The sequence below is a fragment of the Poromitra crassiceps genome, assembly GCF_964638095.1.
Source record: "Poromitra crassiceps genome assembly, chromosome: 6".
NCBI lineage: Eukaryota > Metazoa > Chordata > Actinopteri > Beryciformes > Melamphaidae > Poromitra > Poromitra crassiceps.
In genome coordinates this window covers 15,168,792-15,192,487 of record NC_139627.1, presented here as the reverse complement: position 1 = coordinate 15,192,487, position 23,696 = coordinate 15,168,792, and the positions used below count along the sequence as shown (strand labels likewise).

General features: G+C 45.3%; 1 protein-coding gene across 1 annotated transcript in view; it reads right to left on the bottom strand.

Moving 5' to 3' along the window:
* Window positions 1–1,164: 1,164 nt before the first annotated feature.
* Window positions 1,165–23,696, bottom strand: part of slc38a9 (solute carrier family 38 member 9) — a 28,994-nt gene continuing 6,462 nt past the window's right edge. The window contains exons 4-15 of the mRNA XM_083639510.1: window positions 22,116–22,234; window positions 16,553–16,616; window positions 15,234–15,327; window positions 13,348–13,518; window positions 12,311–12,370; window positions 11,053–11,265; window positions 8,906–9,025; window positions 7,484–7,590; window positions 6,061–6,174; window positions 4,802–4,950; window positions 2,476–2,565; window positions 1,165–2,118 (exon numbers count right to left, since the gene is read on the bottom strand). Of these exons, the coding sequence (XP_083495636.1) occupies window positions 1,953–2,118; window positions 2,476–2,565; window positions 4,802–4,950; window positions 6,061–6,174; window positions 7,484–7,590; window positions 8,906–9,025; window positions 11,053–11,265; window positions 12,311–12,370; window positions 13,348–13,518; window positions 15,234–15,327; window positions 16,553–16,616; window positions 22,116–22,234 (1,467 nt within the window). The 3' untranslated portion in view covers window positions 1,165–1,952. The remainder of the gene's footprint in view (window positions 2,119–2,475; window positions 2,566–4,801; window positions 4,951–6,060; window positions 6,175–7,483; window positions 7,591–8,905; window positions 9,026–11,052; window positions 11,266–12,310; window positions 12,371–13,347; window positions 13,519–15,233; window positions 15,328–16,552; window positions 16,617–22,115; window positions 22,235–23,696) is intronic.

The window sequence follows — 23,696 nt, the reverse complement described above, 5'->3', positions numbered from 1 at the left end:
ATCACATTTCGAATTTTGGACGGTACACTGACTTCAAGACGGTTGAAATTATTTTTCGGGATGGTTCTGCAATGTCATTCTGCTACTGCTGTTATTTTGGTGAAAGTGGTGTAAAAGTAGTGTAATAATAATGAGTTACCCTACATGAACAGTAACGTATTACTTTCAAATGAAAGTAACTAGTAATATGTAGTATATTACATTTTGAAAGTAACTTGCCCAACACTGGTGGTGTATAGTTGAGATATTAACGTTTGTTTGGCACAACTCATACTACTAGTTAACTGCCGCAGCAGGACATTTGTCATCGGTCTCACCCAGTTACAAGAACGTAACCAACATGTTTACAAATAGGAACATCAACAGGGCATCACATCACATAAATCAGTCAATAGTGCATTCATATTGATGTGCACAGCCTACACTCCCCTATTTGCATCACTGTAGTGTATTGACTACATTGATTGCATTTGAAATAAAATAACCCTTTTAGATCCTTTTCCTTGTCGGGGGTACTCTATAGCGCCGCCCTGAGGGGAGCAGCTCAAACTCAGGGTGGAGGGGGTGTATCACATTGTCATTGATGATCAGCAGGGCTCTCCTCTTGTAGGCCTACAGCTGTGATGTAGACGTCATTTCATGGCTTGTATTGACGGGCCGGCCTACTATCTTTCCTGCCGTCTTACAATCCTGTTAGCTTGTTTTTATTTGCTAAAGTCAGATGCCCCTTGCCAGACTGAGAGAACAAGGATGCTCTCAACCAGGCTGAGACTTTCTCCAAAATGTCAGGACAGGTACTCAAATGAAAGAGGCACCTAAAGTGTCAGTCTGTGGAAAAATGATTTGGCAATGCGGTTATATCCCTTTACTCATCTGTTATCTCAAGTGTGTGTGTGTGTGTGTGTGTGTGTGTGTGTGTGTGTGTGTGTGTGTGTGTGTGTGGTATTTGCCTGATGCGCATTCTCGAGGTCTTCTCGTCACTTTTTGGATAAGCTAGAAAAACCAGAAACTAAAAAGTTGTTTATTAAAGTAGGTTTTCTGGAAACTTGTATTCTCAATCACAAAAACTCCTCCATGCTACTGTAATATGAAAACTTGAGAACTGTATATGACAAGAATGATTTTTAATCAATCATTGTTAACATTGATTACTGATTGCTTCCTCATTTATTATGATAAATAAGAAAATAGCAATTGTACTGCATTAATACTTAGTTTCCACAAACTCATATATCCACATAAGATACATTGCTTGTTGTAAAGCCATAATTACATGATGGCTTGTTTTCACACATATTTACATATTCCCTTTGTTCATCCTACAACTGCTAAAACATGGCACTTTGGATACATTACCTATATAAAGTGTTCATATGCACGGCGGCCAATCCAAATGTCAAACATTTACTCAACACTGCTGATACACATTAAGACATCTTGCCCACGTTTTCCACTGATTACAACAGGTCACATGACTGTCTTCAAAAACACCAGATACCGTATTTCTAATCTTCATACTACTTTGCTCTAAAGTAGAATCATTAGTGGAAGGACAGGCTGTAGAAATAGAAGACAATTCTGTCTGAGGAAAGTATTATTTCTGCCAGTTCTTCATTATCCTCACATATAAAAACAGAATTAAAGTAATACACTCAAAATTGCATAGTTTAATGTTTGAGTCAGGGAGGTAACGGTGTATTAGAATCTACTTCAAACTAAAACGGGCCTACAATAGCTCAAGTCTTATATGGCTGGGCCAGGCTGGTACAGATGTGCTACTGTACCTACACATCACCATGTGTAGGTACAGATGTTGTACTGTACCTACACATCACCATGTGAGAGCAAACAAATACCATTCAGATAAAATAATTCAACAGTATCGTGTTGAAAACCCTTTATGTGGGAAGCCTATACCCATTAAAATAACACAGGCTGGATGCCAGTTGTCTCTACATGAAGAACTGACCAATCAGGTTGGCTATGCCTAGCAGGATCAGGAAACTGTGAAAGAGGGCAGACGGCCAGCGGAGCACCCCCTGCCGCTTTAGGGAGATCATATGGACCAAGGCAGGGAAGACAAATACTAAAGCCAGGCCACATGTTGCACCGGAGTACCTGCAGGGGGACACAAAGAGCTACCATCATCAATACAGACAATTCATTACAGCAGCATTGCCTCATGCCCAGTTATTCTGTTCCACAAGTTTAGAGAACCAAAATAATAATAATAATAATAATAATAATAAAAGATGCTGGCAGGGGAGGAGTTAATTCTTAATTTTGCTTAGGGAACACACAAGACAACGCAAGATATAGTATTTCTGAGCACACTGCCATCTATCAAATTAATCTCTTAGGTAATTCAGTTGTTCAAATAGATTCATTTATATTATAATTGATAACTTGGTTTTTAGCAGTTTTTTTATGATTTGAATAAGGAAACGATTTTAAAAGAGTTTTGGCTGAATGTACCGTATGATGGATCCAATGTTGGGATAAAACTTGGCCATGGCGACACCAGCTCCAACAATGAAGACGTTCAGAGTGAGGACGTGGAAGAAGCTTGGGAGAGAAAGTGTGAAAACTTATTAAATTCTGAAAAAGGAATAGGAAGCACGAATAGAATTTACTGCACAAGACTCATCATAACTGACAGACGCTTTAAGACAAGGGTGGGCAATTCTTTTTCCTGGGGGGCCACATGAGAAAATGTTGTCATGCCACAACCTCTAATTTTATCACTAGATTAAAGTGTAGAAAACCTACTGTGCACTTATTCTTCAGCATTTATTATATTGAAAATCACTCCAAACAGCTCATTTAGGTTATCTCATTTGATGTTTTAGCCATAAGTAAGCTAATAAGTATAAGTTAAGCTAAGTAGCAATAAGACCTGCTGTCAAGCCACATATTTTGGAGCTTTTTGTGTAATTTATTTGAGACATTGTGTTAGGGCTGTCACTTTTTCCCAAAATAAAGTTCGAACAACTTTAATTGCCCGAAATTCGTTCGAATATATTCAAAGTTTTTTGGTTAATTAAAAAAAAAAAAAAAAAATCAGTCCAGGCCACCGGGCATCAGCACGACGTGTTAGCTTGGACGCTCACAGTCACAACACTGCCTCACAAACTTGGCTGCATCCAACTCGAGACAACTTTTCAGACCCTGGAGACAATCTTTCTCAGAAGAGACGCGACAAATCTGGAGACTTTTTCTGACATGGGATTAACATTACCAGCAAGCAGCAGTTGGTTAATTTTGGTTGATAAAAAAAAAGATAATAATAATAATAAAAAAAATAAAAAATAAAAAAATCGAACAGTCAATTTACATATCGAATACGAACCCCTCCCCCACATTCGAAGTTGCATTCGAATTTCGAATGAAAAGTGACAGCCCTACATTGTGTGGAGGTTTGTCATATAGCAGCAGTAATCATTCAAGTGTCAATTCATTGGTTAATTGAAGTCACATGTCTGAAAGGTTAGAGTTCAAGCAGGAAGTAGTTTACTTTTCTCCATGTGGGGAGATTTTTCCATGTAGTCAGCACTCTCGTAGAGAGCCAAAGTCACGCCCACCTCCGGGTTAGGCACGTGCATCAAGAGATTTCATTTGCCATTTATTTTCTCATGGACATTTGGCAAAAAGCTTATGAAAATAGTTTCACTTGGTCAAAGCAAATGATTCAGCTATATTTAGAAACGGGAGAGAGCCTAGAACATTTCACACGGAGCAAAACGTAAAAAAAAAACAATGTTAAGAAAATATATTTTCTAAATGGACACCGGGAAATCAATTATGAAGGGACCTGAAGTCCAACTGTTAGTGAAGCTGTATCATCACATTATGTTTGTGATAACAGATAACTCATCTCTGTGAATCTGAGTCATCCATTGTCATGGGGACAACAACGCTGAAGAAGGCCTGTAGGCTGAAAGGTCCATTGTTGCTACTGCCCAAAGGTGATTGATTAAACCTGTGTGAAAGGACATTTGAGTGTGCTGGCTTATTCTCGCTTCTAGACATTTGTTTTTGCCTTGCACCTTGCACCGAGTTTATCCATTCTTTGAGTGTGCTGCTCGCTACCATGGATGTATTAAAAGAACTGGATAGGGGACGAGCCACGCCCACCCATGCATTCGGGGGGGGGGGGGGGGGGGGGGGTTCTTCCTGGTTTTACTTCCTGACCATGCGGCCTAAGGCGAAGTGCGCATGTGTGCCATGACGTGTTCCATGACGTCTCCCACCCCTCCCACCCCTCCCACCCATGGATGTATTAAAAGAAGAAAATACACCCGTATACGGCTCTTAGTGGCTTCTGGGAAAAAAAATGCCCCATATTTTTTTTTTTTATAATTAAAAGAGTCATTTTATACTTTGAGTGACACATGGAAAAAATTCCCCTGGGTTTAACAGCTGCCGGGGTCCCCTTGCAAGTGGATGGGAATTTTCCTTTCTGGGCTGCATGGCGTCACGTGACTTGCAATACAGAGCTTCGCCACCATGTTCAAATGGCTTCACAGCCCAGCGCTATTCCTGGGGGCTTGATCTCCTACTGGTGAGGTTGGACGGCACATAGAACCCAGACGTCCATGTTTACAAAAACATGAGTGCATTAGTCCTGATTCCCTCTTGCGGGACCTGCAGATACCCTGATTTTAATTTAAAACTTTATTCATTTGAGATTTAGATTTCAATCAAATGTAGCCTGCTGTGCAAGTACTCTCACAAAATTAGTGCTAATAAAAACTTGAACCCTTGTGCCCATTAAATACTTGTTCAAGTGCAGGAGAGCTACCTGGGGTAGTGGTTTCCAAAGATCTGGCCCATCATCTGGACTCGGACCAGGTATCCCAGCAGGGGGTACACTGTGGTCATCTGGAATAGCAGGCAGGTCCGAGCCACAAACACCATCACATCACTACTAGGGAAGTTGTCTAAGAAGTTCTGCAGAGAGAGAGGAAAGCAGGTGTAGGTACAGGATCTACTCGGCCTACAGGATAGGCTCGCCCTACCGTACTATAGTGCTATTTATCCATCTATATCGTTTTGGGATAGTTGCCGGAGTTTTGGAGATATCGGCCGTAGAGACGTCTGCCTTCTCTTGAATACAATGGAACTGGATGGCACTCGGCTTGTGGCGCTCGAAGCACCAAAATAATATATTTGAAAAACTCAACAGCATTGTCTCATTCCATATATCATAACCCGGTTACTCAAGATAATGCACAGACTTTGTTGTGAGCAGTTTCATCTAGGAGCTATTTTCTTTTGCAGTCTCATGTAAAAACTAGCTAGCAGCTAGCGGATGTAGTTCGGTCAAAAGAAAATAGTTCCTGCATGAAACTGCTCATAACAAGGTCTGTGGATTATCTTGAGTAACCGGGTCATGACTTCTGGAAAGAGACATTGCTGTTGAGTTTATCAAATGTATTTCTTTGGCACTTTGAGCACCACAAGCCGAGTGCCATCCAGTTCCATTGTATTAAGCAGAAACTCTGCGGCCGATATCTCTCCAAAACTCAGGCAACCAACACAAAACAATATAGATGGATAAATAGCACTACAGGCGAGAGGGAATATATGTATTTTGGATTTTAGGGTGAGCTGTTCCTTTAAGGCTCATGTTTATGAGAAATGGTCCTGTAACACTTGAATCATGATCAGTGAATGTTTGTATGATTCATATTTTTAATGTCTATCATGTCTGATAACATCAGTAGCTTAGCTTGTTAGCTCATCTAAAGCTTTTCTCAGGTTAATCCCACGAGCCTGACGTACAGCCAATCACAGCTGATCTTGTAGCCGAGCCAAAATCGCACCGAGACAGGCAATGGATAAGTGTCATTGTGTTTGGAAACGTGCTGTATTTCATCCAACACTGTATAATAATGTTTACAATGAACCCTGTCGTTTTTCCAGATTCTCCTACAATGGACTTTTCAATTCCCTCGTTTTTAATGACTGTTGTCCTCTTGTCTTACTCACTCAACTACTTCATCCAATACAGTGAGTAGAGCAAAGGACATCGCATAGAAAAGAAAATGAAAGTCTTACTGGTTCGATGCAGCCTTTGAACAGTGGGGGTGAGGGAAAGGATCCAAAGATCAACACTCCCACATACAGGTAGGTCAGGCCTACGAGAAGATAAGCCACGGACAGGTCGCGCACCTGGAAGCACAAACACATACAGGTAGGTCAGGCCTACGAGAAGATAAGACACAGACAGGTCGCGCACCTGGAAGCACAAACACATACAGGCCTACGAGAAGATAAGCCACGGACAGGTCGCACACCTGGAAGCACAAAGCCAGGTTAAAGACCCACTTTGCTGATTTTCAACCAGCTTTGTTTCTATCATTGTTTTTGTTGGGATGATTAAGGGGAAGCAGGCAACATGGAGGCAAGGTAAACATTGTTAATTTCAATATACTACCGACACTGTAATGATACAAAGCTGCGTGAAAATCGGCAAAGTTAACTAAACCAGGCATGTCTAAAGTCCGGCCCGGGAGCCAATTGCGGCCCGCGGACCGATTTTGAATGGCCCTCAGCTTGTCTCTCAAAATATACTATATGGGCCCTAACACAGGTTAATCAAGCAAGTTCAATTTGCATTTGTTCCATTCACCTAACGATGAGCACACTATCATACAGCTTGTAGACAAGCACCAAATAGGAACAACACAGGCAGAAGAACTAATGTATTCAGATGGTAAACAACCCATATGATGCGAGAAGTGGCTGGCTCCCCGTTATTTTGACATTATCTAATCTGGCCCCATTCAAAAAAGTTTGGACACCCCTGAACTAAACCCTAAACCCAAATCTGTGGTGAAGCCTGACACCTAATGGTGAAAATGGTAAATTAACTGGCCATCTGCTATTGGCTGGTCTTTGGTGTCAGCCGATGTCACCTTCTATTCACCTTATGTAGCCCCGCCCACTTGACCCACTGTGTCACAACTTCCTATTCAAAACGCCGGCTGTTTTACCTGCTCAAACTAGTCTGACTCACCTGGTCGAAACCTAGTTTGACTCGCATATGAGTCAGACTAGGTTTATGAGTCGCAGCAAGTGTCAACACAATCAGAACTTCCCATTGTGTTGACACTTCCTGTTAGTCTCTCAAGCCAGACTGTCTCTTCTACATAAGGTGAATAGAGTGCGATAGGTGGTGACATCAGCTGGTACCAAAGAACAGCCAATAGCTGAAGTTGTCCTTTGGACATCCATTACATATCTACAGGTAAATTAGAGCAAGATATGCCTTCAATGTAACTGTGAGATGTTTTTAGCTGTAACTACAGTATAGTGCACAGGTGTAACTACAGTCGTACTACAGGTGTAACTACAGTATAGTGCACAGGTGTAACTACAGTCGTACTACAGGTGTAACTACAGTATAGTGCACAGGTGTAACTACAGTCGTACACTACAGGTGTAACTACAGTATAGTGCACAGGTGGCTAAGACTCACATTGTTCTCTTGGTGTCTGTTGCTCTTCATTAGTGTGATGATGCAGTTGTGGATGAAGAAGGCGAGTGTGAGAACACCTGTCAGCTGAGGGAAGAGCACTCTGAACTCTAGGGAGGAAATACATATGCAAACAATTTAGAAAATTAATTAAAACATGAAGTAGAAATAACCGCCTTGTGGGTGGTTGTATGCCTCTGCCTGAGTGTGTATGCCTGAGTCTACATCCATGTCTGTCCAGACTCATACAAGCACAAATACCTTGAACGAGCAGCAGTAGTAGCATCTAAAGTGTAAACCATTCATCACACATAAATGTGTTACATACAAGGGGGTAGCTCTGTCAAAATTGAAGCCCATGTGGAAGTGCACTTAAACCTGCATTCTTTCGAATAGCCTGCAGGGGGCGACCCATTGGTCTGTGGACTTCTGTTTTTTGACGCCTCACGTATCGCATTTTGGCCATTGCCATCTTGGATCTTGACACAAGTCCAGGGGTTTGCCACAGAGCACGGCCTGCTATTGGTCCATGATCGGCGAGCTGTGTGATCAGTGGACAAGCGACCTGTCAATCACGCCCCAAAACATAGTCTGAAACTAGCGATTGAGACCAAACACATTAGGAAAGTGTTTACTGAGGCCATACTTGAGGCTTCAAATCAGTCCACAGACCAATGGGTCGCCCCCAGCAGGCAAAGAGGACACTTCCGCATTGGCTTCAATTTTGACAAACAGGAAGTTGGATCTGGGCATCAAGACCTGCAGTGTAAATGCAGCCATAAAGTCACCATTACATGATTTTGTCAGCTAAGATGTCTAAAAACGATGGTTAGTTACCTTGAAAAGTGACAGTTTCACAAACTGTATAATTACCAGCCAAAACGGAAACTTCACAGCATGGTGACTGTGACACCTAAATATAGAATGAATCGTCTTTCTCACTTTTACAGTTGGCCCCATTTTCTGAGACATGTTGGCCAAGAACAGCAACATTTTACAAATGTGTTCAGCCTAACTCCAAACCTATAGGGCCTAGGTTTCTAACGCTGAACCACTACTTCTGCTGTCAAAAGGATCCTTTATAAGCTTGGTGGAAAAAACAACTATTACTTGCAATTATAAACTAACAATCACCACCTTCGTCATTACCACGGCCATTAGGCTGTCATATTGTCGTCATCTCATTATCTCTGGTCATATAAAGCATTAAAGGCCTTGAGCACATCCTAACTATAATGCCAGCAGTGTCTGTCTGTCTCTCTCTCTGTCCTCCGCGTATCTCGAGAACCATTGGTCGGATCGACTTCAAACTTCGGGAGTGCGCTTAGGGGGACCTGACAGAGTGCAGTGTGTGCGCGTGCAGGGGGGGGGGGTGCATGGGGGAACGGGCGCTGCACTAGCTGCTATAATGTGTATGAAGTTTACCTGGAACATAGAACTGGGAACTGGAAGCTGGAACATGGAACCAGTGGAACTCCAGGTGGAAGCCGAGACGAATGGCCTTATAAGTGACCAGGATAATCAGATAGACCACTGATATGGTACCTGAATGGATAAGGATGAGGCAATGCACACACAGCACACCAGGGGGAAAAATCAAACAACTGGCACCTCTTTGTCTGTTATTGACACATAGTGATGCCATTACCTCATACACCAGCAGTCATATGAATCAAGGCAATCTGGGAACCCAGAGTCTATTTTTATTTGAAAAATAGACTCTGGGAGAGCCCTACCGTTTTTCCCAGCTTCCTGTACAGCTACAGCGCGCCTCTCCTGCCACCGTCACTTCCTTTTCCGTGTCCGTGCTCCACTGTTTACATAGCAAACTCTAAAGTCTAAATAGCAACTTGCGCCGCGACTTTCCAGTAATTTTCCACTATTGTTGTGAGACGAGTTGACGTCTTCTATGCGTTAACGTTATTAGCAAATAGCCGAAATGGACGCGGAAAAGGAAGTGACGGTGGCTTTTCCGTTACTTCCGCATTCCTTTTCCGCGTCCATTTCGGCTGTTCGCTAATAACGTTAAAACCGACACAGCAGAGCAGCGCCGGCGGCCGGGTTGTGAAGCTCTACCTCGCGCCGCGGTGAGAAAAGCGCAGACCTTATCATGTGAAGGCGCCTTTAGCCTTCACAAGTGCATCAGATTGGATTGAAGGACTTCTCAGTGCAATTTTCACACTTTGCAAAGTCATCCTGTGGGCCGGATTGGACCCTCTGGCAGGCCGGTTCTGGCCCCCGGGCCGTTTGTTTATTTGATTATGCATTCACTTGAAAAACATTAAGAGCTGCTTTTGAAACGGCACGTGTTAATTTATCAGGAGTAGCAGGTTCTTTTTCATCATCTCCTGTGTGAGATCCACCTGTGTGTAGGATGACATCCTGTCATGACCTCCACACAAGCCATGGTGGAACCCCCATCTGTAGAGCCATGCGTAGCTCATGACCTCCACGGAACCCCCATCAATTAATTTGTGCTCAATTCTGGCTGTTTTCTGAGTGTTTTCTTACTTTTAGACTTTTAAATTGAAATTTTCGTTTAGTCGACTGGGAAATTAGTCAGCTAAGAACATCAACATCCCTACTCCCCAGCATATAGCGCTCTCAGGCTGATACCCATACCCTCATACCATCTAACCCTAACCCTCATACCATACTCCAAAAACCTGATGCAGCTGACAAGAAGTGGGCCATAATGGGGCCATAATATACTAAATGAAAATCATGCTGAAGAAGACCAGAAACTAGAGATTAAGACCATAAACTCTTTTTCGTTTACTTAAGTCATAAGTCAAAGTGTGAGAAGTCAGATGGTTTTCCCATTGACTTCTATACAATTTCTATTCAATCCCCCCCCCCCCCCCCCCCCCCCCGATTTTTTATCCCATTTTTATCCCCATCAGTGCTAATTAATTAATTTATCCTGGTTGCTACTCCACCCTCTGCCGATCTGGGGAGAGCCGAAACTGGCTCCATGCTTCCTCCGAGACATGGGCAGTTAGCCAGCCGCTTCTTTTCACCTGACAGGGGAAGCTTCACCGGTAGGACATAGCACGTGGGAGGATCACGCTATTCCACCCAGTTCCCCTCCCTCTGAACAGGCGCCCTTAACGACCAGAGGAGGAACCACATTAGCAACCAGGATATTGCATGTTTTGGTGAATGGGGTTCCTATATGAAGGAAACCCCCGGGAGGCACGGGGAGAACATGCAAACTCCACACAGAAAGGCCCTTTTCACGACCCCACCCGGGCGGTGGGCACTCGAGGACATGCGGACGGGCACGCATTCCTTCAGCGTTCACAGCGTCCCAGGTGGGAATCGAACCCAGGACCTTCGAGCTGTGAGGCGACAGCGCTTACCACTGCACCACCCCGACTTCTATACAATTTGACTTTGACTTTTTGGACCCATAGGGTGAGTTATATAAAAATTCACCAACATACAGTTGTCAAGAAAGGGGAAATTAGCTATAGAGACCAAAACCGTTTTTTTTAAGCAGGCTGTAAACACCCCCATCCATCCATCACTTCGACTAAACATCTCATCCCTCTGCCCGTTCATGATCTTACCCAAGAAGGTGAACCTGGCGAAGAAGGAGGCAGAGCGGAAGTTGAGTAGTGGCAGCAACAGGATGATGAGGTAGAAGGGGATAGTGTTGGTCTTGCTCCACCAGTGGTCAAACACGGCGACTGCATCGGCGGTACCGTTGCTGCTGTCACCCAAGTAGAAGACACTGGTGGTGTTGTGAACTCCGGGGTCAATGTTGGGGTATGGACAGATTACTGGTGAACAAATTGGTAAATCAGCATCATCTTGGCAGTCACCTCTTGTTTCTGATTCAAATTGTGATTTATTAGGACGGGGTTTCCCAACTCTAGTGGGCCGTGAAATATTTTCAAGTTGAAGCTCAGAACATTTGTGGGCTTAATTTTTAAGATACAGTGAAGGCTCTGATATTGCCGGAAACTAGAAATCCAGATGAACATGTAGCTACCAAAGAGGATATGCTAGCTTGCTGGCAAGTGGGTGTAAAATGGTTCCAAATTCGGCTACATAGGGTTTACGAGCTCCAGGGTCCTAAAGACACAGTGTTCTGCATGCAGTGAAAATGTTATTTTTTCTTTTTTTTTTCTGTCCCTATTTCTGCAAACTGTGGTACTGTATACCTACAAAATAAATAGAAAACGTCAAATTAAAATCCATAATTTCAGTGGCCAGTTGTGTTTGAATATCACCATGCAGCTGACAGTGGGATAACACACATTCAGCCCAATTTGTTCCTCCTTTTTATCATGTTGTGTTTTGTTTTCTCATTTATTTGGGATTTTGGGGAGTTGCTCCTCGGATATTTTTTAACAACCAGAAGTGGGCCTTAGGTTGCAAAAGGTTGAGAAGCCTTGATTTAGGAGACAGGCAATTCTTCTGCCTATGACGTCGTGTGCAGTCCAGAAATGGGAGCACAACAACCATCCAAGAGTACATTTAAAGCCACTATGTGTCTGACAAAAAGACACAAGTTATCTTATTTGTGCCAGAAGAGTGGTTTCCAAAACCATAGAAACTAGTTGCTGTTCATAGTATCCATCAATGTTTTGCTCCAAGACATCTTACATACTTGTTCTAGACTTTGGAACATTTATTGCATGTTAAGCATGGTCTGCTATGCTGACGGACAGCTTAGAACAGACAGACAGCATGGAATAATATTCTTTGGCACATCCTGAGGTTTACTAACCCAGTAAACTATTTCCACTGTGACAATGACTGGCCATCAGAATCACTTTACGTTTATTGTAGCTTTATGTCAGATAATGCCTGTGATCTTACCTCTATCTGAGCCATTGGTCCCAACCTCTGAATGGGACACATTGATGTTGTGAGAATAGTCTATCGAGAGGAGAGAAAGTGCCATCAGATCAAGGCGAAAGCTCGTCTTGCATCAAAACATTTTAACAGCGAAATGCACTACATAGTATGTCGACGTATCTGTGGTAAAAACATGCCAATAATAGTCAGATTTAGGGATTTTTATTCCAACTGGCAACACTAAAAGAGAAAGCATTTAGGGCGGAGAGAGAGGTGCCTTGCTTGCTGAATGAACCAAAAGGCACAGAACAATAAGTAAAGTGTTTCCCACAGGATTTTGAGTTGTTGTGGTGGGGGGTTCCACAGACCCCCGCGAGATTTTTTTTTTACATTTTAAAGTAAAATGCATGAATTTGGTGTACTTTGAGAAAGCACTTAAGAGCTAAATTAAAAGGCTAGATCTATGAAGAACATGTCATCATTACTGTGCTGTGGGTTTACAATGACAAACTAAATTTCTCCCTATAGGTCAGGGATACTCAACTTGCTTTGCCCGGGGGCCACTTTTGTGAAATGATAGAAGGCGAGGGGCCAGTTAATAAACAAACAATATACATTTTTCTGTAGCGGATTGTAGGTTTTTGGGGTGTCAGCCGGAGTTTAGGCTGACAATGTTGTGCACACCGGATAGTTAGTTAGGTTAAGTAGTACATACGGTACATAAGTGCCTGGGTAGCGCGCAGATGGCGGTATTTGACAATTTAGCAGCTAAATCATAGATTATTGAAAGATAATCCATATTCCAGACTGAAATGCTATAACAGAAGTGGAGTATTGGCCAGAATGACATGAACATTTGGACACATATTCAGCGGGTATCTTGCATGTTGCGTTCAGGTGCACTGTAAAAAAAAGAAAGAAAAAATAATATTTTTTTTGGGTCAACATTTTGGTGTGGCGGTCAAAATCCCGTTGTGGCGGTGCGCCATAAATTCCCCTATGTATGGGAAACACTGAAGTACCTCCCTTCTCATACTTACAAAGGTGGGATGACTTACTGTAGATAAATTTGCCAGTGTTGTAGAGGAAGTTGGACATGAGGACCCAGTAAACCACCATGGCTCCAATAAGTGACACCATTGAGAAGACCAGGCTGGACCACTGGCCAAACTTGCCAAAGTAGTATCGACACACGTCAGGAAATTCCCAATCCGACGTGTCCACATAGGCTGGGGAGAACACAGAGAAACAAGGGGACAGTGAGTGACGTACATCATCTTCTCATCTTGAGTTTATTTGAATTGGTGAAAGTAAATGGTTTCTTTGTTGCAATTCCTCAATTGATTGACATGTTTCCCAGCAGCAACTGGAAAGTGCATCATACGCCACTTTTACACACGTTTTCCCATCAGCCGCATTCTGGGAAGACCTGTTTCATCAAATCAGGCACCCCGAACAATTGACAACACCGGGTTACAGCAGCAAGGAAAACAACTCCGGAGAGAGACGTGGCCGGCAGTAGTGTCCTCTAGAGAGAGAGTGGCGTCAGCGGAGGACCAAAATGCGAGACTCATTAGCCAATGAACAGCCAGGAATGGGTCTCGCGCTACTTTTGCATGCTAAAATAAAGCTGATAATGTACATTTTGATTCAAGGGGGGAAAAACCCTTTCAGAGTACAACACAAACTGTCTATTTTGCTGCAACTCGACAGTGCTACTTAATCCAGGACCTTACTTCCTGGAACTCTTGAGAGTAAAAAACTGGTCCATTGGAGTGAATGGAGATGTCGGGACTCTTCTGCAGCGTTTCAGCACCAGGCAGCAGCAAACCCAAGCAGATCACCAGGGTGACGTTTGGCATTCACCGGTTGATGCGCCTTTTAACGTCAATAGCTCTGTCTCAATAGCATATTTTAACGTCAACAGCTCACACATGTCCATCAAACACATGTATGTTAGGGTTAATACTCCTGTCAGTGCCCCTGAGCAAGGCACTGGCAAAAAGAACTGGAGTTGGTCCCCGGGCGCTGCCCACTGCTCCTAGTTCTAGGAAGGTTCCTAGTAGAGGATGGGTCAAATGCAGAGGATGCATTTCCCCATGGGGATAAATAAAGGATATTAACTTTACTTTACTTTAGTATCTCGGTGATTTGGGGTCGTATTTTAGGTTTCTTTGTTTTCTCTGCTCCGTTTTCTGCCTCTTTTCCGGTCCACTATGTCTAAAGCTCTGGTCATGTGACTCCGCTCGGCTCTAGAGTACTGTGTACTATACATAATGCAAGTTTACTCTCATCCAGGGGTTTTAAAAGTCTGAGACTGTGGGCCTCCCCTCAGACAAAGCTTGGAAAAAGGTGCCCCCCCCACCCCCCCACCCCAGTTCCTATGGGATGCCTATGGGCTCATGATTATGTTACTCTATTTGATCCCATAGACCAGTGGTTCCCAACCACCGGGCTGCGGACCGGTACCGGGCCGCGAGTTTGTAAAAAATGACAAACTACAAACATAAATAAATGTCAACTTGAAACTATGTTTCAACTACCACACAGCCTATAATATTATAGCCTATGTTTATTAAAAAATAAAAATAAATTGACAACCGGTCTGCGACTTTTTCCCCCATCTATCTACCGGTCCGCGGCACAAAAAAGGTTGGGAACCCCTGCCATAGACCCCCAACAATGCTGTTTGACATACTTCCAACTACACCAAAAGGCACTAAATAAAGGTCTGTCTGAGGGCATTTCTGACTCTGTGGAAAATGGGGGGAAAAAACGTAGTTTCCACAAAACTACTGTGACTCTGAACTATCTCCTTAACCAAATCACAAACATGGATACTATTCTATGTGATCTCCTTTTGATGACTATTGCGGCGGGGATGGGAATAGGAATGATTTAAAAATGGAATTGTAACTGTAAGCCAAAGCATTGCTGCACTCACGTATTGACTTTGGTGACTTGAGCACTCTGTAACAACAGTAGAGCAACAGCAGGCCCATGCAGAGGAGAATGAGAATCCCAAGAGTGAAGCCAGCCTGTAGGGGGGGACAAAGATATCGCCGGCATTGATGTGATTCTTAACTCAATTCATTTTTCATCCTTTGGAAATGTTATTTGCAGACAGATTTGATCATAAAACACATAACAAACAAACCACTTGCCATTTCACCAATAACTAATGTCAATACATCTAGGGCCCTATCTCCCGACAGGCGCTATCCCCTAATAGCCCTTGCGCACCTGTTTGCGCGTGCCTTGAGGCAGGGAAGATTTTGCGCCGTCCGCCAGGTGTTATGCCGAGTTTTGCACCCCAGCGCCAGCAGCCTCCTCACCTCACGGGAGGATATTGCAATGATTTATACAGAAATGTAACGGTTTAAAAGTGATATAATTGTCTGGTTGACGTGACCTCCCTGATTTCTAAGTTAAAACAGCCCGAAATATGTTGGGGATGCAATTCTCGGCCGGCATGCGGAAACGTTCACGGCACCTGTCGCAGACGCAAATTAGAGCCGTGCCAAAATCATCTGCGCCTAAAAATGCCTGCGCAAACGGGATTTGGGCGGTCTTAACTGCCAGAATTATTCACAGGCGTGGCCAGGTAATGCTGGGCATTACGTCAATCAAAACCAATCAGATTCCCATCTTGCAATGGCTGTTTGCGCGAGGCATGCAATATGCTGTAATTCTCTCCATGCGTAATAGAGTGTACTCACTCGTGCGAGGACAGAGAGATCTTATTGACAGATCATCTGTGGTGCCAACGACCCTTGGGGTTTTGAAGGTAAATAGCCTATGTCCATTGTCCAACAAGTTTTCTAAATTAATTTCCCTCTTGCTATGCGATGTGATACAAGTTTCTCAGTGAATTATTGATTGCCTCACTGAATTATCTGCTAATACCCAATTTTAGCAGCATAATTTGATGTCTAGGCTGACATATCCAAAATTAATTCTACTTTGCACTGCGCTGCGCTGCACGGAGATTAGCAGGTATTTGCGCGTAAAAGGTCCTTTTCAAAGCTCTTAGCGCAAAGTAATTGCGCGCTGCTGACGATAAGGTAATGCCATCTCTTCCCACATTTTAGCACTGAAACGCCTGCTTTGGCATGTGGCAGCCAATGCCCAGTACAATTATCACAGGCATGCGCTTGTGTCCGCCCCCAATTTGCATTGGCACGGCGTTAAACGAGCGCAAACGCTAAATTTGCGCTTTTGGGAAGATAGGGCCCCTAGTGTCTTTGGATATGACTGACTCACCTGCTTTATACCCCAAGGTATACTGAGTATGGATGTGCCCATCATCGTGTTCCATATGGCAAATCTGAGAGGACAGAGGAGAGGAGAGGAGGGGAGAGAGGAGAGGAGAGGAGAGGAGAGGAGAGAGGAGAGGAGAGAAGAGGAGGAGAGGAGACAGGAGAGGAGAGGAGAGAGGAGAGGAGAGGAGAGGAGGAGAGGAGAGGAGGAGAGGAGAGGAGAGGAGGAGAGGAGAGGAGAGGAGGAGAGGAGAGGACAGGAGAGGAGAGGAGAGGAGAGGAGAGGAGAGGAGGGGAGAAGAGAGGAGAGGAGAGGAGAGGAGAGGAGAGGAGAGGAGAGGAGAGGAGGGGAGGACGAGAGGAGAGGAGAGGAGAGGAGAGGAGAGGAGAAGAGAGGAGGAGGAGAGGAGGGGAGGACGAGAGGAGAGGAGAGGAGAGGAGAGGGGAGGACGAGAGGAGAGGAGAGGAGAGGAGAGGAGGGGAGGGGAGGGGGGAGAGGGGAGAGGAGAGGAGAGGAGAGGAGAGGAGAGGAGAGGAGAGGAGAGGAGAGAGGAGAGGAGAGGAGAGGAGGGGAGGACGAGAGGAGAGGAGAGGAGAGGAGAGGAGGGGAGAAGAGAGGAGAGGAGAGGAGAGGAGAGGAGAGGAGAGGAGAGGAGAGGAGAGGAGAGGAGGGGAGGACGAGAGGAGAGGAGAGGAGAGGAGAAGAGAGGAGAGGAGAGGAGAGGAGGAGGAGAGGAGGGGAGGACGAGAGGAGAGGAGAGGAGAGGAGAGGAGAGGAGAGGAGAGGGGAGGAGGGGAGGACGAGAGGAGAGGAGAGGAGAGGAGAGGAGGGGAGGGGAGGGGAGAGGGGAGGGGAGAGGGGAGAGGAGAGGAGAGGAGAGGAGGGGAGAGGGGAGAGGGGAGAGGAGAGGGGAGAGGAGAGGAGAGGAGAGGAGGGGAGAGGAGAGGAGAGGAGAGGAGAGGAGAGGAGAGGAGAGGAGAGGAGAGGAGAGGAGAGGAGAGGAGAGGAGAGGAGAGGAGAGGAGAGGAGAGGAGAGGAGAGGAGAGAATCAAAGCAGTCAAACACACAACCTTCAAGTGGAAAAAGTATGAGCAAACTGTTTTGGTTTTGGAGTTTATTGGTGGTGTCACGACCTAGCGCTAGCAAATATATCAATTATGTGATATGAGACTAGAGATTGTCTTAGATTTGGGATAAAGTAATATCGTGATATGTTGTTTTTTTCCTGGTTTTAAAGGCTGCATTACAGTAAAGTTATGTCATTTTCTGATTGATCTCACCAGACTGTTCTAGCTGTTATTATTTATTTTGTTATTATTTGCCTTTACCCACTTAGTCATTGTATCCACATTACTGATGAGTACAATGCTGTCGCATTAGTGATATTCAAGTTTATTCATTTAGGAAAAAAGAAACTTGAGATGAATCATCTCGTTTTCGAGGGGGTCCTAATATGCAAAAACAAGATTCAAGGAAGTTACAATTTAAATCAGATAGAGGTATTTAGTCAAGCAGTCTGTTTGAATCAAAGTGCGTGTGACATCTCACATGTGGCTTTGACTTACAGCTGAACATTTAGCCCACTTTGTAGAAAATACAGAGATTTAATCGTGTAGCGCCATTTACCCTAAAAATACAGAGATCGTTTTGTCCATATTGCCAAGCCCTATTACGACCATGGGTTATTTGTTGATCTGTGGTCATTCATTGTATATAAAATGACCGGTATTGTATATTGTGTATGAATTGGATATGAAAATTGCTCTCTCATTCAACAAGCAGACTAAGAGAGGAAGAGAGGTTGTCAGGGGTTTGGAACAGGAGATCAGAGACATTGAAGCGGTGTTGCTAGAGAATGGTAACCTTGACAAGTCTCCTGCAAGATGTATTTTGCAGGACAGGGTGAAGGGGGCTCTGGTTAGCAGGACAGGGTGAAGGGGACTATGGTTAGCAGGAGAGGGTGGAGGAGGCTATGGTTAGCAGGAGAGGGTGGAGGGGGCTATGGTTAGCAGGAGAGGGTGGAGGGGGCTATGGTTAGCAGGAGAGGGTGGAGGGGGCTATGGTTAGCAGGACAGGGTGAAGGGGGCTATGGTTAGCAGGAGAGGGTGGAGGAGGCTATGGTTAGCAGTAGAGGGTGGAGGGGGCTATGGTTAGCAGGAGAGGGTGGAGGGGGCTATGGTTAGCAGGAGAGGGTGGAGGAGGCTATGATTAGCAGTAGAGGGTGGAGGGGGCTATGGTTAGCAGGAGAGGGTGGAGGGGGCTATGGTTAGCAGGAGAGGGTGGAGGAGGCTATGGTTAGCAGGAGAGGGTGGAGGGGGCTATGGTTAGCAGGAGAGGGTGGAGGGGGCTATGGTTAGCAGTAGAGGGTGGAGGAGACTATGGTTAGCAGTAGAGGGTGGAGGGGGCTATGGTTAGCAGGAGAGGGTGGAGGGGGCTATGGTTAGCAGTAGAGGGTGGAGGGGTCTATGGTTAGCAAGAGAGGGTGGAGGGGGCTATGGTTAGCAGGAGAGGGTGGAGGGGGCTATGGTTAGCAGTAGAGGGTGGAGGGGGCTATGGTTAGCAGTAGAGGGTGGAGGGGGCTATGGTTAGCAGGAGAGGGTGGAGGGGCTATGGTTAGCAGTAGAGGGTGGAGGGGGCTATGGTTAGCAGGAGAGGGTGGAGGGGCTATGGTTAGCAGGAGAGGGTGGAGGAGGCTATGGTTAGCAGTAGAGGGTGGAGGGGGCTATAGTTAGCAGGAGAGGGTGGAGGGGCTATGGTTAGCAGTAGAGGGTGGAGGGGGCTATGGTTAGCAGGAGAGGGTGGAGGGGCTATGGTTAGCAGTAGAGGGTGGAGGGGGCTATGGTTAGCAGGAGAGGGTGGAGGGGGCTATAGTTAGCAGGAGAGGGTGGAGGGGCTATGGTTAGCAGGAGAGGGTGGAGGGGGCTATAGTTAGCAGGACAGGGTGAAGGGGGCTATAGTTAGCAGGACAGGTTGAAGGGTACTATAGTTAGCAGGACAGGTTGAAGGGTACTATGGCTAGCAGGACAGGTTGAAGGGTACTATAGTTAGCAGGACAGGTTGAAGGGTACAATAGTTAGCAGGACAGGTTGAAGGGTACTATGGCTAGCAGGACAGGTTGAAGGGTACTATAGTTAGCAGGACAGGTTGAAGGGTACAATAGTTAGCAGGACAGGTTGAAGGGTACTATGGCTAGCAGGACAGGTTGAAGGGTACTATAGTTAGCAGGACAGGTTGAAGGATACTATGGCTAGCAGGACAGGTTGAAGGGTACTATAGTTAGCAGGACAGGTTGAAGGGTACTATGGCTAGCAGGACAGGTTGAAGGGTACTATAGTTAGCAGGACAGGTTGAAGGGTACAATAGTTAGCAGGACAGGTTGAAGGGTACTATGGCTAGCAGGACAGGTTGAAGGGTACTATAGTTAGCAGGACAGGTTGAAGGGTACAATAGTTAGCAGGACAGGTTGAAGGGTACTATGGCTAGCAGGACAGGTTGAAGGGTACTATAGTTAGCAGGACAGGTTGAAGGATACTATGGCTAGCAGGACAGGTTGAAGGGTACTATAGTTAGCAGGACAGGTTGAAGGGTACTATGGCTAGCAGGACAGGTTGAAGGGTACTATAGTTAGCAGGACAGGTTGAAGGGTACAATAGTTAGCAGGACAGGTTGAAGGGTACTATGGCTAGCAGGACAGGTTGAAGGGTACTATAGTTAGCAGGACAGGTTGAAGGGTACAATAGTTAGCAGGACAGGTTGAAGGGGGCTATAGTTAGGAGGACAGGTTGAAGGGGGCTATGGTTAGCAGGACAGGTTGAAGGGGGCTATAGTTAGCAGGACAGGGTGGAGGGGGCTATAGTTAGCAGGACAGGTTGAAGGGTACAATAGTTAGCAGGACAGGTTGAAGGGGGCTATAGTTAGGAGGACAGGTTGAAGGGGGCTATAGTTAGCAGGACAGGTTGAAGGGGGCTATAGTTAGCAGGACAGGTTGAAGGGGGCTATAGTTAGGAGGACAGGTTGAAGGGGGCTATAGTTAGCAGGACAGGTTGAAGGGGGCTATAGTTAGGAGGACAGGTTGAAGGGGGCTATAGTTAGCAGGACAGGTTGAAGGGTACAATAGTTAGCAGGACAGGTTGAAGGGGGCTATAGTTAGGAGGACAGGTTGAAGGGGGCTATGGTTAGCAGGACAGGTTGAAGGGGGCTATAGTTAGCAGGACAGGGTGGAGGGGGCTATAGTTAGCAGGACAGGTTGAAGGGTACAATAGTTAGCAGGACAGGTTGAAGGGTACAATAGTTAGCAGGACAGGTTGAAGGGGGCTATAGTTAGGAGGACAGGTTGAAGGGGGCTATAGTTAGCAGGACAGGTTGAAGGGGGCTATAGTTAGCAGGACAGGGTGGAGGGGGCTATAGTTAGCAGGACAGGGTGAAGGGTACTATAGTTAGCAGGACAGGGTGAAGGGTACTATAGTTAGCAGGACAGGTTGAAGGGGGCTATAGTTAGCAGGACAGGTTGAAGGGGGCTATAGTTAGCAGGACAGGTTGAAGGATACTATAGTTAGCAGGACAGGTTGAAGGGGGCTATAGTTAGCAGGACAGGGTGAAGGGTACTATAGTTAGGAGGACAGGTTGAAGGGGGCTATAGTTAGCAGGACAGGGTGAAGGGGCTATAGTTAGCAGGACAGGTTGAAGGGGGCTATGGCTAGCAGGACAGGGTGAAGGGGGCTCTTGTTATCAGGACAGGGTGAAGGGTACTATAGTTAGCAGGACAGGGTGACGGGGGCTATAGTTAGGAGGACAGGTTGAAGGGGGCTATAGTTAGGAGGACAGGTTGAAGGGGGCTATAGTTAGCAGGACAGGTTGAAGGGGGCTATAGTTAGCAGGACAGGGTGAAGGGTACTATAGTTAGGAGGACAGGTTGAAGGGGGCTATAGTTAGCAGGACAGGGTGAAGGGGCTATAGTTAGCAGGACAGGTTGAAGGGGGCTATGGCTAGCAGGACAGGGTGAAGGGGGCTCTTGTTAGCAGGACAGGGTGAAGGGGGCTATAGTTAGCAGGACAGGTTGAAGGGGGCTATGGTTAGCAGGACAGGGTGAAGGGGGCTCTTGTTAGCAGGACAGGGTGAAGGGGGCTATGCTTATGGACCATGTCATCAATACTAAGACGACAGATGTGCCCAGTTCTTAATGTTATAATTGGGAGAGTTCCGGGGCCCAGAGGAAACAGATGGCGTGTCTGCGTCTTCCGGGGGGACATGCCCTCAGACCCGGCTGAAAAGAGGAAGCTGGCAGTGGAGTTTGACACTGGTCTCGATGGGGCTCTCTCGCTCGGTCTCTCCTCCAAGTTAGAGTAGCTGATTTAGTCCCTTTTTGTGTTGAAAATGCCATCTTGAAGTTAAACACCGTACGTTGGATAATAAACCCGCTACAGCTAAACTGCCATTCTGCTTGCTGGGTTTCCTCGGGAGCGGGGGAAAAGCAGGGGAGTCAACTCTATTCAGTTTGCGTCTAGTTGACCCTAGGCTGGACATACAGTACAGTAACATTGGACAAGACAAGACTAATAGCACTTACATTGTGATGAAACTTGGGTTTTTCGAAGAATGGTCACCGCCTGTGATCTTGAATGCAGTCCCAAGAGGACTGTAAATGTAGATCTCCTCTGGCCGTGGGATGACATGGTCTGGGGGACTCTGGAGGAAACACAACCTTTGAGTTCTTACAGTCTATGCCCGAGTTCACATTGATACATTACTGCATAACCAATCAAGGCTCCATTTCAGTTCAGGTCGGGTCACTCCCGCCGCAGCCCGGGGGCCGTTTGGAGCACTTTGATGACATCATCACTCCCGCCGCAGCCCGGGGGCCGTTTGGAGCACTTTGATGACATCACCACCCGTCTCCAATCATCAAGGCTTTATTTACCACATATTTTTATTCACACCAAATAACAAGGGGCCTCATGAAACTATAGTATTCTTATACATTTTAGAGTAATTCCAAATAAATATCACAATAAAACTATGATTCCCTATAGGGATATTATAGCGATACTACTTAGGGGTGAGACAATACATCGATATACATTGACATATCGATACATCATCGATATCGTATCATTCGAAAGTGAAAACATGGATGCATATCGCCATATCGTTGTACGCCTTGTAAAATCCAAGGTGATGGAGCAGATGTGCAGGGCTTATGTTCATGATTGAACGGTCATCAAGGGCTCTTTAAATTAACTGATCAAAACAACTTGCACTTGAACATGACACATGTGGCCAACAGATCTATTGTTTTTCATTTAAGTGCCTGGAAGAGCCCAGAAATAAAATTGTCAAATCATATTTTAGTTGCTTTATGCGAGTTGATATAAATGTAGCTGGTTGTGTTCAAATGGGCATATGATATGGTCTCATAACGATCGCAGGCCCCTGGATCGAATCGAATCCAAATACTTTGTGATATTATCAGCAAATACAGTATATCGTTGTCCAAGGAATCGATATAATCTATCGTATCGTGATGAAACCTCCGATTCCCAGCCCTAGAAACTACAGAAGAAAAAGAAGGAGGAGGAAGAAGATGACCATAAACTGACTTTTGTGTACTACAGACACTCACTGAGTCCCTACTGTCACAGAGAAAAGAAAAGACAAAAAAAAAATGTCTGGATATTAAATTAGATTGAAAAAGCAAGATAATCCATGACTGCAACAGGAGGGGCAAAGAGGAAGTCTATATTACACAGACCATAGTCTCTCAAGCCAGACTATTTCCTCTACAATGCTCATAGACAGTCTGTACGTTTGCCCATAAAAATTTAGCCAGAGCCAGGAGGAAGTTCAATGGTATTCGACCAATCACGCCACATGTAACCCTAACTGGAACACGCTTCAACAGACACTGAAGCTGTCCAGCCTCATCCCACTGCCTAGCTTTAAGTTACTGCTGCGCAACCTTGAAATCACTGCCTCGCTGTGTTCCTGTTTTAACAATTGACCATCTCCTTTTTAACATCCCCCTTTTTTTTGTCTAGTGTGTCTCTGTTAGCCTTTTGGTTATTTTATTTATTGTTTGTACTGGTACTGTTTACTGTTGTCATACTGTCTGTCAACTTTTGTTACTGTAACTTTCTGTCTGGATGCTGCT